The sequence below is a fragment of the Lepidochelys olivacea genome (genome assembly GCF_965140295.1).
Source record: "Lepidochelys olivacea isolate rLepOli2 genome assembly, chromosome: 4".
NCBI classification, from domain to species: Eukaryota; Metazoa; Chordata; order Testudines; family Cheloniidae; genus Lepidochelys; species Lepidochelys olivacea.
The window spans coordinates 118,141,147-118,155,213 of record NC_140414.1 but is presented as its reverse complement, the minus strand read 5'-3'; the positions used below and the strand labels follow the sequence as shown (position 1 = coordinate 118,155,213).

The following is a 14,067-nucleotide window of genomic DNA, read 5'->3' as shown; positions in this document are numbered from 1 at the left end:
CATTTGAACTAAAGGAGTCACTGATAGCAGTAGTAAGTTGTCCTCCTCAATGTGAAACACCACAAGAGGGGCATAGGACACTGCTAGGAGATTTGACAGATATTTGCTGACAGCAGAGGAATGGTGAGACTTGAGGCTCTGGAGGAGTATGTCACTAGTGGGTACAGACTCATAAGAACATAAGAACGGCCATACTGGGTCAGATCAATGATCCATCTAGCCCAGTAGCCTGTCTTCCAATAGTGACCAATGACAGGTGCTTCAGAGAGAATGAATAGAACAGTAATCATCAAGTGATCCATCCCCAGTCGCCCATTCCCAGCTTCTGGAAAACAGAGGCTAAGGACACTTCAGAGCATAGTTTTGCATTCCTGCCCATCCTGGCTAATAGCCATTGATGGATATCCTCCATGAACTTATCTAGTTCTTTTTTTGAACGCTCTTATAGTCTTGGCCTTCACAACATCCTCTGGCAAAGAGTTTCACAGGTTGACTATGCGTTGGGTGAAGAAATACTTCCTTTTGTTTGTTTGTTTATTTAAAATAATTAATTTCATTTGGTGACCTCTAGTTCTTGTGTTACAAGAAGGAATAAATAACACTTCCTTATTTGCTTTCTCCACACCAGTCATGATTTTATAGAACTCTATCATATTCCCCCTTAGCTGTCTCTTTTCCAAGCTGAAAAATCCCAGTCTTATTAATCTCTCCTCATATGGCAGACACTCCATACCCCTAATCATTTATGTTGCCCTTTTCTGTACCTTTTCCAATTCCAATATATCTTTTTTTCAGATGTGGGCAAGCAGATCAGCACGCAGTATTCAAGATGTGGGTGTACCAGGGATTTATATAGAGGCAATATGATATTTTCTGTCTTATTATCTAGCCCTTTCCTAATGATTCCAACATTCTGTTCTCTTTTTTGACTGCTGCTGCACATTGAGTAGATGTTTTCAGAGAACAATCCACAATGACTCCAAGATCTCTTTCTTGAGTGATAACAGCTAATTTAGATCCCATCATTTTATATGTATAATTTGGATTATGTTGTCTAATGTGCATTACATTTATCAACACTGAATTTCATCTGCCATTTTATTGCCATTCACCTAGTTTTGTGAGAGCCCTTTGTAATTCTTTGCAGTCTGCTTGGGACTTAACTATCTTGAGTAGTTTAGTAATATGTCCAAATTTTGCCACCTCACTGTTTACCCCTTGTTCCAGATCATTTATGAATACATTGAATAGGGCTGCTCCCATTACAGACCCCTGGGGGACACCACTATTTACCTCTCTCCATTCTGAAAACTGACCATTTATTCCTATCCTTTGTTTCCTATCTTTTAACTAGTTATTGATGCATGCGAGGACCTTGCCTCTTATCTCATGACAGCTTACTTCGCTTAAGAGCCTTTGGTGAGGGACCTTGTGGAAGGCTTTCTGAAAATCTAAGTACACTATATCCACTGGGCCATCCTGGTCCACATGCTTGTTGACCCGCCTCAAGGAATTCTAGTATTCTAGAGCTCTTGGCCAGGTATGATTTCTCTTTACAAAAACTATGTTGACTCTTCCCCAACAAATTGTGTTCATCTATATGGCTGATAATTCTGTTCTTTACTATAGTTTCAACCAATTTGCCTTATACTGAAGTTAGGCTTACCGGCCTGTAAATGCCAGGATCACCCCTGGAGCCTTTTTAAAAAATGGCATTACATTAGCTATCCTCCAGTCATCTGGTACAGAAACTGATTTAAATGATATGTTACATATCACAGTTAGTAGTTCTGCAATTCCACATGAGTTTCCTTGAGAACTCTTGGGTGAATACTGTCTGGTCCTGGTGACTTAGTATTGTTTAATTTATCAATTTGTTCCAAAACCTCCTCTACTGACATCTCAGTCTGGGACAGTTCCTCAGATTTGTCACCCAAAAAGAGTGGTTCAGGTGTGGGAATCTCCCTCACATCCTCTGCACTGAAGACAGATGAAAAGAATTTATTTAGTTTCTCCACAATGGCCTTATCTTCCTTGGGTGCACCTTTATCATCTCTCTTGTCCAGTGGCCCTAATGGTTGTTTAGCAGGCTTCCTTCTTCTGATGTACTTAAAAAAATTTTGCTGTTACTTTTTGAGTCATTGGCTAGCTGTTGTTCAAATTCTTATTTGGCCTTCCTATTTCTGTTTTTTACATTTCACTTGCCAGAGTTTATGTTCCTTTCTATTTTCCTCAGTAGGATTTAACTTCCACTTTTTAAAGGATGCCTTTTTGCCTCTAACCACTTCTTTTACTTTGTTGTTTAATCCCGGTGGCACATTTTTGGTCCTTCTATTATGTTTTTTAATTTGGGGTATACATTTAAATTCAGCCTCTATGATGGTGTCTTTAAAAAATTTCCATGCATCTTGCAGTGATTTCACTTTTGGCACTGTATCTTTTAATTTCTGTTTAATTAAATTCCTCATTTTTGTGTAGTTCCCCTTTCTGAAATTAAATGTTACTGCGGTGGGCTGCTTTGGTGTTTTTCCCCCCACAGGGATGGTAAATTTTATTATGTTATGGTCACTATTTCCAAGTAGTTCAGCTATATTCACCTCTTGGACCAGATCCTGTGCTCCATTTAGGACTAAAGCAAGAATTGCCTCTCCTGTTGTGGGTTCCAGGACTAGCTTCTCCAAGAAGCAGTCATTTAAGGTATCAAGAAACTTTATCTCTGCATCCCGTCCTGAGGTGACATGTACCCCATCAATATGAGGGTACAAAATATATCAGAAGGACAGAACAGGTCTTACTGGTGGGGGAGTGGCTCTATATGTGAAAGAAAGCGCAGAGGCAAATGAAGTAAAAAGCTTAAATGAACCAAACTGTACCATAGAATCTCTATGGATAGTAATTCCATGCTTGAATAATAAGAAATATAGCAGTAGGGATATAATACTGAGCATCTGACCAGGATGGTGATAGTGACTGTGAAATGCTCAGCGAGATTAGAGAGGCTATAAAAATAAAAAACTCAATAATAATGGGGGATTTCAATTATCCTCATATTGATGGGTTCCATTCTCTTTACCTAGTCTCCATTCTTCAGGCTTCTCATCCTTGTCCCAGTCTCCTTGCCCAGCAAGACCCAGTTTCACCCTTCCAAATTCCTTATTCCATTCCCAGTTCCCCACACCCATCCCAGCTTCTTCCCCCATCTCCTTGACCTACCAGTCCCCATTGTCCCTCCACTCTCAAGCTACTCAGTCAGCTCTGTTCCTTTCCCCCTCAGCATATTCCTCCCCATGCCAACTCACTGGCTCTCAATCCCAGTCTCCTTGCCTAGTCAGTCCCAAGCACTACCCCCAGATTTCTCATCCAATTTCTGTCTCCTAATCCCCAAACCCATCCCCAACTATTCCTTCCCAGCTCCCAGTCTCCTAACACAGCCATTCACAGTCCCCTTCCGGTGGATCCCAGTCTCCTTGTCCAGCCAGGCCCAGTGTCCCCAACCCCAACTCCCAGTCCCAGTTTTCCTTCCCCCACCAGTCTCCAGCCTTAGTTTCCACCCCCATCTCTCCTAATTCCTTGTCCCAATCTATTCCCTCCAACCCTCCCTCACCCCTCAAGTCCAGCTCTTGTCCCTTTTGCATCGGAATCAGGAAACTTCCTCTTCCATTCTGCCAGGGCCCAGAGGGTGGGGACGAGGGTGTCAGTGCGAACACAGGGAGACAGGCTCCCTGCTTTCAGTTCAGGTGCCTGGACTCAGTCCTGGCACAGACTGTAGCCGCCCACAGCTACAATTGCAGGGATAGTCCTGATCAGCCCCGAGCAGGCAGCTATCCATTGCCGACAGCATCTTCAGGGAATTTAGCTGCTAAATACTAAGAATTCTGTACTCAGCATCTGTTAACTGTGTTTTTTCAAAGGCTGATAATTTGGCCAAATTTGACAGATTTCCATGGGTATAATAAACGGCACATCCCTAACACAAAAGCCACCTGCCAGCCAAACTTTAAGTCCCTGCTTCAAAGCATGGGGGCTGTAGAGCTTTTCAAAGAAATGGTCACCAGAATTTCACATTGACAACTTATTTTCCCTAGTCTTATTTTTGGAAATATCTAAACCATTCTGGCTGATTTTTTTCCCCAGAAAGTTCAGCCTGGGGCAGACACCCAATAGAGAAAATTTCAACCCAAATGGTTTAAATTTAGCAAAGTTTTAAGCAACTAGAAACAGGATCTTAAGTGTTGGGTACCCTTAATAGTAGGCAAGGCTACTGAGCTGGCAAAATCAAAATTGTCAACAATTTCCTACAGGAGGGCCTAGTATCAGGATCTCTCAGATGAGTGATTGTTAGGCCCTTGCTCAAGAAACCATCTCTTTGCACTGACAATCTCAGTCCCTCACAATCTCTAACCTTTCTTGGGGAAAGATTATGACAAAGGGACTTTTGTGGCATTATCTAGTCTTGAACCTTTGATTGGTTTTGAAGGCAAATTGATCATCTGACCCAAGGACTACGTGGGGTCCATTAGGTTCTATAACTTCACCTCTTTTCTCACGGTATGTATGCAAAGCCACTAGGAGAGAGAGTAAAGTTTTGGGATGCTGTGACGGCAATATATCAATGTTTGTCCTTTTCATCAGATCCAAATGATAGTCCCTGTTCTTCCCTTTTTTCAATTGTCTAGCCATAATTACAGCTTGGATGAGAACTAACTGTCTGATGCTCAATCTACATAAATCATAAGTGATGTACTGGACTGGGGAAAACATTGAGAGGAGATAATAGAGCTGATGTCTGCGCCTTTTGCAAGGAGGTTGTGACCTTTCCTTTCAAACCTGGGTCTCACTGCAGCAATCCATGCCTTTGTCACTTCTGGAATGGCTTATCACTATGAGCTACTCTTGAAGTTCACTAGTAACTTCTGCTAGTGCAGCTGTCTTGCTTAGTATAACTTCTCACATAGGTCATAGGGCATTTGTACTTCACAAGACTGTAGTGGCTTTGAATTTGTGGGTATAAGTTGCTGGCTTTGATCCATAAAGCCCATATGGTATGGATCCTGGCCATTTTAGAGACAGACAGATACTTTATGATCCATCCACATAGTTGAGATGAAGTGAGATGTTCATGCTTACAGTCCCTAGATTTAAATAATTGGCTTTGACCCTAAAATTTGCTTCACTCATTGGTCTGAGAGGGCTGAAGCTTGTTGTTCTTTAGAATATGGGCTTTTGCCTGAGGGGTTTTGTCCCCTCCCGCCCCCCCTCCCCGCCTCCCATGTCCTGGCAAATTTTGAGTTGACCTTGGTTTATCTGACCTAGGCTTTAATTCATGTGCTTTTTATCACTTGTGTAAACTCACAGATTGCAACAGGTGCAATTAAAAAAATACAAATACAGAAAAAACACCAACATTTTATTTAAAAAACTTCTTGCTAAAAAGCCAAGGCTGCTGAAACAGTGAAATCTGCCTTGTATGCTTCCAAATAGTGTCCTCATGTGCTTCCCTTTTAAATTATTATTTTGACTCTTCTATTTTTATTTCCATTATAAGCAGTAAGATCATGATAAATCTTTGTCTACTTGTTCAAAATAACTTCCCCTATGAGAACAGTAATCTTCACTTTTAACCTCCTTGCTTTGGAAAACATTCACTTTATGAAAACAGAGAAAATTAACGTTTCCTTGACTTTGTCAGGTGGTGCTTTTCTTAGTTCAAACCTGTGGGAGAGATGTCTCAAACCTGGAAAGAAAGAGGATGGGGCTTTTCCAGATCGATGTAATATTTACACAGTGCAATCACAGATAGTCATTGAACTTAACTGCCTCTTTATCCACTGCATAGTAGCACAGCAGCACTTAGTTCAATACAACGCAGATGCAAACAGCTTGGATGAGGAAAAGTCAAATCTGAATGAGGAGGAGTCCTGAGTGCCCAGATTTACCTAGCACGATTTAAGAAAAGCACATTATGTACCTGAATAATATGCCTGATGTTGCATAATGGCTCCCAAGTCCTAAATGTCATGCCTTTGATTCTTTGTGAAACCGATTTGATTTGTTATGCAACATTCATTTAGAACCCCCTCTATATTTCTCTTTTCTCCCCCGCTTTTTGTTTTATTTCTTGATTTAGAGACAGATGGGGGGAAAAACATTTTGAAAACAGTTTCTTGCAAGTAAAAGTTGTAACAGATATTTTTGAAACAGCTCTAGTACTGATTATTTTCATCTGCCTACGTCATTCAGTGTAGAACCCTTTCTCAAAGACACAGAAACAATAAGCAAAGGAAAATCGTAATAAAAGCCATGACACTGAAGTCACAAAAATCAGCCCATCTAACTTAAGCAGGAAAAAGCTTCCAATGAACTTCATCTTCTGTGGAAAGAGGTTTAGAGAAAATGTAGTAGAAAAATCAGAGATGAGAGTGAAGCCAGCAGGAGTTGAGGGAAGCATTGGAGACTTCACAAACATGGTGTTTGAGTATTCACAATGTGATGGCCATACCTAAGGGTCTTGAAAATTGGCTGGTTAACTATTTAGTTTGTGTAAGAACTAGGCAAGACTGATTTATTACAGTTCAACTGTGTTAGCATCCATTTAGCTCTTGAGTTTATGATAACAAAACCGAGCCATACCAATTGACAGAAAAAATAGAAATCTAAGCACAAAGAAAATCCCTGGAACCCGTATATTTGGGAGTCTCCAGAATCAATATTGAAAGAAAAACTTTCTGCCAGTCTGCCACAGAACTCGGAACTGGAATTCCATGGAACCCATGGGGCATTGCATATGATTTAGATCCAGCTTGCCACAGAGTACACAGAGCATTGGGTAAGGGTCGGTTTCCTGTTAAGGCAACGCAACTACCATCTCTTACCACAGGCAGCTTTGCTGTAACATCATGTGTCAGAGGTAACAGAAGGAAGGGCAACCCATAGCAAATGATGCCTTTGCAATACTGTTTCCTCTGGAAATCACTTACAGATAAGTGACCCAATGCAAGATCCCGAGAGAATTCCAAGCAGCATATGGCTAAATTTTGCATTGTCCCTGGCCAAGCATATTATTGGTGCTCAATAGATAGTCATGTCTGGGGATTTTTTTTAAAGTGTGCTCATAGCAACTATCCCTAAGTATGATTTGAATGTTAACAGGAAGCTTTCCTAATCTCCCGTCCCCCAAAAAATACAGTTTGAGCTGTAGCTCACGAAAGCTTATGCTCTAATAAATTGGTTAGTCTCTAAGGTGCCACAAGTCCTCCTTTTCTTTTTGCGAATACAGACTAACACGGCTGTTACTCTGAAACCTGTCAGTTTGCAAACTGATATTGATAGCCAGGTTTCACTTTGCATTGATACAGTCTAATGTCTGAATTCTTTATAATCCACATCCAGATGTGTATTGAGCTGAGCCATCTGTTCCATCTGAGGCACAAAAGAGATCACATAAAATGAACTCAAACCCCAACTCTGGTTCTGAATAGGTGGACAAATAATCATGTCTACAATAAAACAGAAGTTATTTTGTACAGTGTATTGGTGTGGATGGCACTTTACAGACAACTGAGAAAACAAGGTCCCTGATCCGAAGAGCTAGCAGCCTAACTGAGAAAGAATCATGATCAAATCATGACAGATGATTGGGGAGGGAGGCTAACAGCAGAAAGCAAGGCAAAAGGCAAAACTGCTCTAGAGAGATTGCTATTTACAAGAGGATGTGCTGTGGGTCTGAGATTTTTCAATCTGACATGTAGATGTTTGTTTGGCCTTTACTTTCCATGTGTAGTCACAGGTGAGAAAGGGATTATTATTATTTGTAAGGCTACATTTTAGTCATGGATATTTTTAGTAAAAGTCATGGACAGGTCACAGTCAATAAACAAAAATTCATGCCCGTGACCTGTCCATGGCTTGTACTACAAATACCTTTGACTAAATCTTGGAGGGGGGGCGCTGCTGGGGGGCACCAGGGGAGCTACTGCTGCAGGAAGAGCCGGCAGGCTTCTGCTGGGGGGAGGAGCTGGGGCCAGTGGCCGGGGGCTGCCAACAGCAGCTGCTCCAGCTACCCCTGGGACCGCTGGTCAGGCGGTCCCTGGGGCCAGCTGCACCAACCGCTGCATGGACGGTCCCCGGGGCCAGCTGCATCAGCTTCTGCTTGGGCACCTTGGGGTCAGCCAGACTGGCCACTGCAGAAGTCCCAGAGGTTGCGGAAAGTCATGGAATCTGCTACTTCTGTGGCCTCTGTGACAGACATGGATCCCTAATTATTTGTATTATCGAAGCACATAGAATTCCCAGTCATGGACCAGGAGCCCATTGTGCTAGGCATTCTATAGACAGTGCCCAAAAGAGCTATCAGGATTGTACCAGAGCAAAGATTAAGAAGGGGAGGCAAGTTGAAAGAAATGATTTTTTTACTGGCAAATTGCAAGAAATGTCATTGTAGGCAGAAGGGATAGCATGGAAATAGGTATCAAATCATGTGTCAAAGCAGAAGACAAAGGAGGGTGGTCAGGTAAGAGGTATGGATGGAACATAGAGTATGAAATGGGGAATGAGAGAAGAGATGTGGATGTAAGCCTGGAGCAGAGTTATGCAGAGCATTGAGTGTCGGGATGAGGAGTGAACTTAATGCAAAAAGGGTGCCAGTGAAGGGTCTTTTGGAGTGGATACTGACCTTGTCAGACAGGCAGGAAAGGAAGAGAATTGTAAGACAGTGATAGCAAAGCCTGTGGTGCAATCTGACAACTGAGCAGTGACTTCAGCTGCTCATCGCTGTTGGAGGAAGAGTGCAGAAGGGTATGACTGCTGGGAGTGCTGTCAGAGAACTTGTCCCTAGTGGTATAGAAGGGTTGTGGCAGATTGGGGTGGTGTCTACTCCACGGACATTTCCTCTGATCATCCACTTGCCTGACAGTTTTCCCCTCTTCCTACCACCCCCTCCCCCAGCTCTCTCTCTGGGGAGATTCAAATTTTGGTCTTGGATGATACAAACTCTAGAATATCTAGAATCTAAAATAAAGGCAGATGACAAGTAACAATGTATCTAGGATGCTCTGCATCCTAGTACAAATGCAAGTGGATCCCAAGTTCATTCAAGACGGGCAAGAGTCACAGTTGGGCTAGAAGTGATCACTATGTGGTGGCAGGTCAGACATCTGCTAGAACCTATGCAGGCTGGCTCTTGCCCTCCCTTTCTGCTGGCCACCACTGCAATAGACAAATGTCCTCCTCAAACCCTGGGTATGCAGGAAGCACATGCACAGCATAGTACTTCACTCTGTGTTGATAACTTTCCAGTTTTCTCCTCCAACATCAATTCACTGATATCCAGCTCAGTTATAGAGGTTCAAATTACTGAGCCAATTAAACTCAAATTTACACCAGTACAATCCCACCCCTATCAATGGAGTGGTACCAGTGTAGACAAGAGAAGAACTGAAATGATTTTGTCCCTCTGAGCAGTGATCTCTACTACCTATCTGGAATTTCTATTACTATAACCTCCAAAGACTTTCTTTATCTGGAGGTTTTAATAGTGAGGCTCTACTAGAAGTGACTACATGAAAGTAGTCGCACTCTCTTACTCACGGGATCTGGAATTGTATGTATTCAGAACAATATCTGATGAATGAGACTAACATACCTTTTTACTGCTTTGTATTTATTTGTTTTGTTATTAAGCTAAAATGAAAAAGCACCCATTCAATTACCTATAAAAATACACTCATAATCTATTTAAAATACACTAATAAAGACATGTCCATTACCCCAGATCATAATAAATAACCCAGCAACAAAATAAATACAACAAGAATTAGCTGGCTTCCTCATATAGCCCCCAGAATCCTACACCACCGCTACTAAATCTCCATCTCCTCGTGGGCAAGGGGAGAAAAAGTGAGTCTTTTTACTCTTGTTAGCCATGTTGCCTCTAAAGTGCCATTGGAGAGGGAGCTGGATTCTATTCTGTTCCTTTGCAAATAAAATATTAACTAAATTTCAATTGTAAGGGCAAATTTTTCTCTCAGTTAAAACTATGCAAACCCGTTGCCTTTGTAAGCAGAGTCAGATTGACTCTCAGTCCAGATGTCAAGGTAGGTCCATGACTACCTTGACATCTGGTGGTGAGCTGTGGAAAAGGACTTCAGTGGCTGATCTCGTTTGCCTGGGCACACCCACCCAACCTAGCCTGATGGGACTGCTTGCCCAAATAGTCGCTTTGGCTGCTGTGGGATCCCCAGTCTCTTTGTTACTGGGGCAGAAGTAGTAAAGGGTTGTTATCCTGGTTATGGAATCAAGGACAGTAGAACTGTACTTGGCATTTTATGATGGAGGGACTCACCCTCAACTAAGTAGCACTCGCTAGGCAAGGGACATGGGTTCCAAAGCCCAGTGAACTGAGAGAAGCTGGGGATAGATATGTGTACCTGGTAGTGTGGGACCCAAACATCACTTTGACCTCTGCACTGTGTAATAACAGAGCTAATTTTGACTCCATGAGGAGTCTTGTTACATGTTGTAGAGCTGACATTATTGATACCTAGGTCTAAGCATTAGACCAAGAGGCACGGCTAGCAGGGCGGCTGGTGGAGAGGCTCAGCTGGTGGTGAAGACTGCAGCAGAACACCACAGAGAGGTGTGGCAAGTGGCCTTTGATCTGGGCAGTGGAGCATGTAAGATGCCCTCATACCTCCCCCCACTTCCACCCAGGCTGGGAGGTAAACTCTGCAGATGAAATTCTGAACTCTGGGGCTGCACTGACCAAGGACAGAAACTGTGGGTGAGGCGATTGTTGGGTTGTTGGACTTAAGACCCTGAGGGGAAAAGGACACTGCCAGACTTACTTGGGAGTGGGTCTTTTGCTCATGGTTTATGTTATGAATCCTGTTTGTGGTGTTTCCGCAACATAGTGCTGCATTGTTTCCCTCCTTTATTAAAAGGCTTTTGCTATACTCAGACTCTGTGCTTGCAAGAGGGGAAGTATTGCCCCTCAGAGGCACCCACGGGGGTGGTATGTAATTGTCCTAGGTCACTGGATGGGGGCTTGAGCTGGTTTTGCACTGTGTTATTGAAACGGAACCCCTAGATACTGAACCCAGCCCTTGTTGCTGCCAACTCTGATGGGCAGAAGGGTACACCTTCATGGGGTAGCAATGATGTGACTAAAGGCAAAACTTAGTTTTGCAAAATCTTTTTTACTGTGTTACTGTTACTGTGGTACATGGGAAAAAAACATGTAGCTTGACTGACATAGCCCAGGTTGAATTTGCACAGCTAGGAAAAGCATTTTTACTTGTAAATGGAGCAAGCTGGCTCTGGCAATCCCAGAGGCCCATAAACACCCAACCATGAACACAGAACTCCACAGTATGTTTCATACACTCACTTTTCAAAGTAGAACCACACTTTACTATTAAAAATCAGGCCTAAAAAGATACCATTTCTGTGTAACTTGACCTCTCATTTTACATATTTAAAAGATATTATCGCTGAAAAAATATGACTTACAAAAGATAAAACGCTCTGTATTAAACTGACAGAGTTCCATAATACACTGTTATACATACATTTTAAAATATTATGCCTATGATGGACATGTTCAAATATTAAAGGGTACATGGATGCAATTCATAACCAAATATTACAAACTGGTGGTTATTTATTACCAAATGTCCTATGATAATCCTCCAGGGACTTACTAGTGGAAATGGTCACACTCAGAGAAATGAAGAATTAATCTTTTATTGGCAAGCAGCTGCTAGACTATTGGTAGGTTCTCATTAGAAAAAGAAAAATAGCCCAGTATTAGTAGGGTAGTTCCAAAAAATATGGAAGTTTATTATGGAAATATTAAGGCATCAAGCGTATACCCAGCAAAATAGATAGAGGATAAGTAGACATTTTGCTACTTGGTTATCATTTATTTAATACTCAGACAGAATACACCAAACAAGAATCATATTTGATGAACGTTTTTGAATATTAAGTTTGAGATACATGCCTGCATTAATAAACATGACTAAAGAAATTTCTGATGCTTGGCTAGTGATAATTTGTAAACCTGTTAAAACTTCCTATATAAACAATTAAGACAGTTAACTGATAACTTCCTATATAAACAGTTAAATTTTAAAAGTTTATACAGCCTGTAGTTGCAAAATCTTACACTCAGATGTTCTGTGTAGTTACTTAGAAGGCCCCCAACACTGCAGTATCTGACTGCCTAGGAAGTATTTAAAAATCAACGCTTATAGTGACCATCTCTCCCTCTTTCTTCCTTCCCTTCACGTAGCTTGATTCATGTGTAAGAATTTGTTTATGTTCATGTGTCAATGAGTGGGTGTGCTGTGTGTCTGAGTGTGTGAAGAAACTGGAGGAAAGGCAAGTCAAAGAAGGGAGCTTCTGAACATACTGAGATCAGTGGTCATCTCATTGCTTGTGGGAGCGAGTTTCCTAATCCAGATCCAGCACCTCTGAAAGTTCTGTCTCAGGCACACACAAACCTCCCAGCCCTTCCTTCAGAACTATCATACACCACCCTACTGAACTGAGTTTTGCTGAGAGTGGGTCGGTAGGACCCTCAATCTAGGATAAGTTAGATTCACTCTAGCCTTTATTCAGGGGAAATGGCAACATTTCTCTCTGATGGTCTTTTTATCAGGCCACATTAATAAGAGTTTGAGTATCTAAAGATTGGAACAGTCAACAAGGTTCTTACCCTTGATGCTTTATACGTGAAATATCAACAATGCTCCATGAATCCAAAAGGGAAAACACTACCTCCCTTAAACAAAACATTTAAAACACTTCCAGTGTCCCCATATGTCATCTTGCCTTGCACTGGTCTTGGTGAAAATACAACAGCACACACTAGCTAATCTACTAGTCTAAAATCAAGATCCATGAGGTTGTGTCTCACATGCTTGCTTGTCTGTCTGTCTCTCTCACACACACACACTCTTTATGCACTCTCATGTGTAAAGACTCCCTGGGTAATGTCACAGACACACATCTTTATGTTAGAAACATGAATATATTAAATGCCATTTTGTTTCCAGTTAACCTCATTCAAGATAAAGCCTCTCTCCTCTCTAACTTTGATTGGTTCGCTGTCATATATAACCCATCTCAACTTCATTTCTTTTGCTTTATTTGATGTATTCTATGCCATTCTCTCTTCACCTGTATATAAACACATGTATTAATGCTCATGTTATAGCCACTGCTGTGACTGCATTATTATAACATTATTTTGTTTGCAGTAAACTCCCTGTTGTGTCTCTGGTGTTCTGTGATTAGGACCATTCAGACACACAGTTTGGTTATGGTTCATTTGATCAACTTATAACAGATTATTTTCAATGGCTACATTTTTATTCCATGCTTTTGCCGTTGAATACAAAATGAAGATAATGGAGGAGAAAACATTACTTACCCTGCATCTCGGTCTAACATATCGCCAGGATCATACAGGAGGGCAGCAGAGATATCAGGAAGATGTTGTGGAGAGAGGAACTTGAGAGACTTTATAGGACAATATCCTAGGAAGAAATGACAAGCCAGTACTCACGTTTACTGTTTCTAAATCTGAGCATTGATTCTGCTTTCATAAGTGGCTTTCATCAAATGCAAATCACAAGCTTGGCATCTGCTTGAGTAACCAGGCAGCCCTGTCCCCCTTGAAGGGGAACAAAAGCCATCGAATCAAAGGGTTTTAAAAGGACGGCAAACTTATTGTAAGCAAAGGAAGGTTAAAAGTCTGCTAAAGTATACCTCTCATAAACCCCAGCGATGAAGCCACACTTATCTTTATAATTCTGTGCAGGAAAAACTTACACACATTTAAAGCATGACAAAAGCACCTAAACAAAAAAAGTGATAGATTCATTTGATTCCTCCTCACATACCTCCTCCCCAAGTCCCTGCCAAAAGTTCCACTATGCTATTTTACTCAAATAATAAAATCTTAATTCCATATTTCTTTTTTCAATACCCCAAGATTCTGACAACCCAGCTGTGACCCTCTCCACCCCTGCTATCGTGTTAGGACTCACTTTTGTTCTTGCTGCA

At 41.6% G+C, this 14,067-nt stretch overlaps 1 protein-coding gene across 1 annotated transcript in view; it reads right to left on the bottom strand.

Moving 5' to 3' along the window:
- The window catches only part of LDB2 (LIM domain binding 2), a 490,344-nt gene extending 476,809 nt beyond the window's left edge, over positions 1–13,535 (bottom strand). Inside the window, exon 1 of the mRNA XM_084627461.1 lies at positions 13,433–13,535. Coding sequence (XP_084483587.1) covers positions 13,433–13,452 — 20 coding nt within the window. The 5' untranslated portion in view covers positions 13,453–13,535. The remainder of the gene's footprint in view (positions 1–13,432) is intronic.
- Positions 13,536–14,067: the final 532 nt, after the last annotated feature.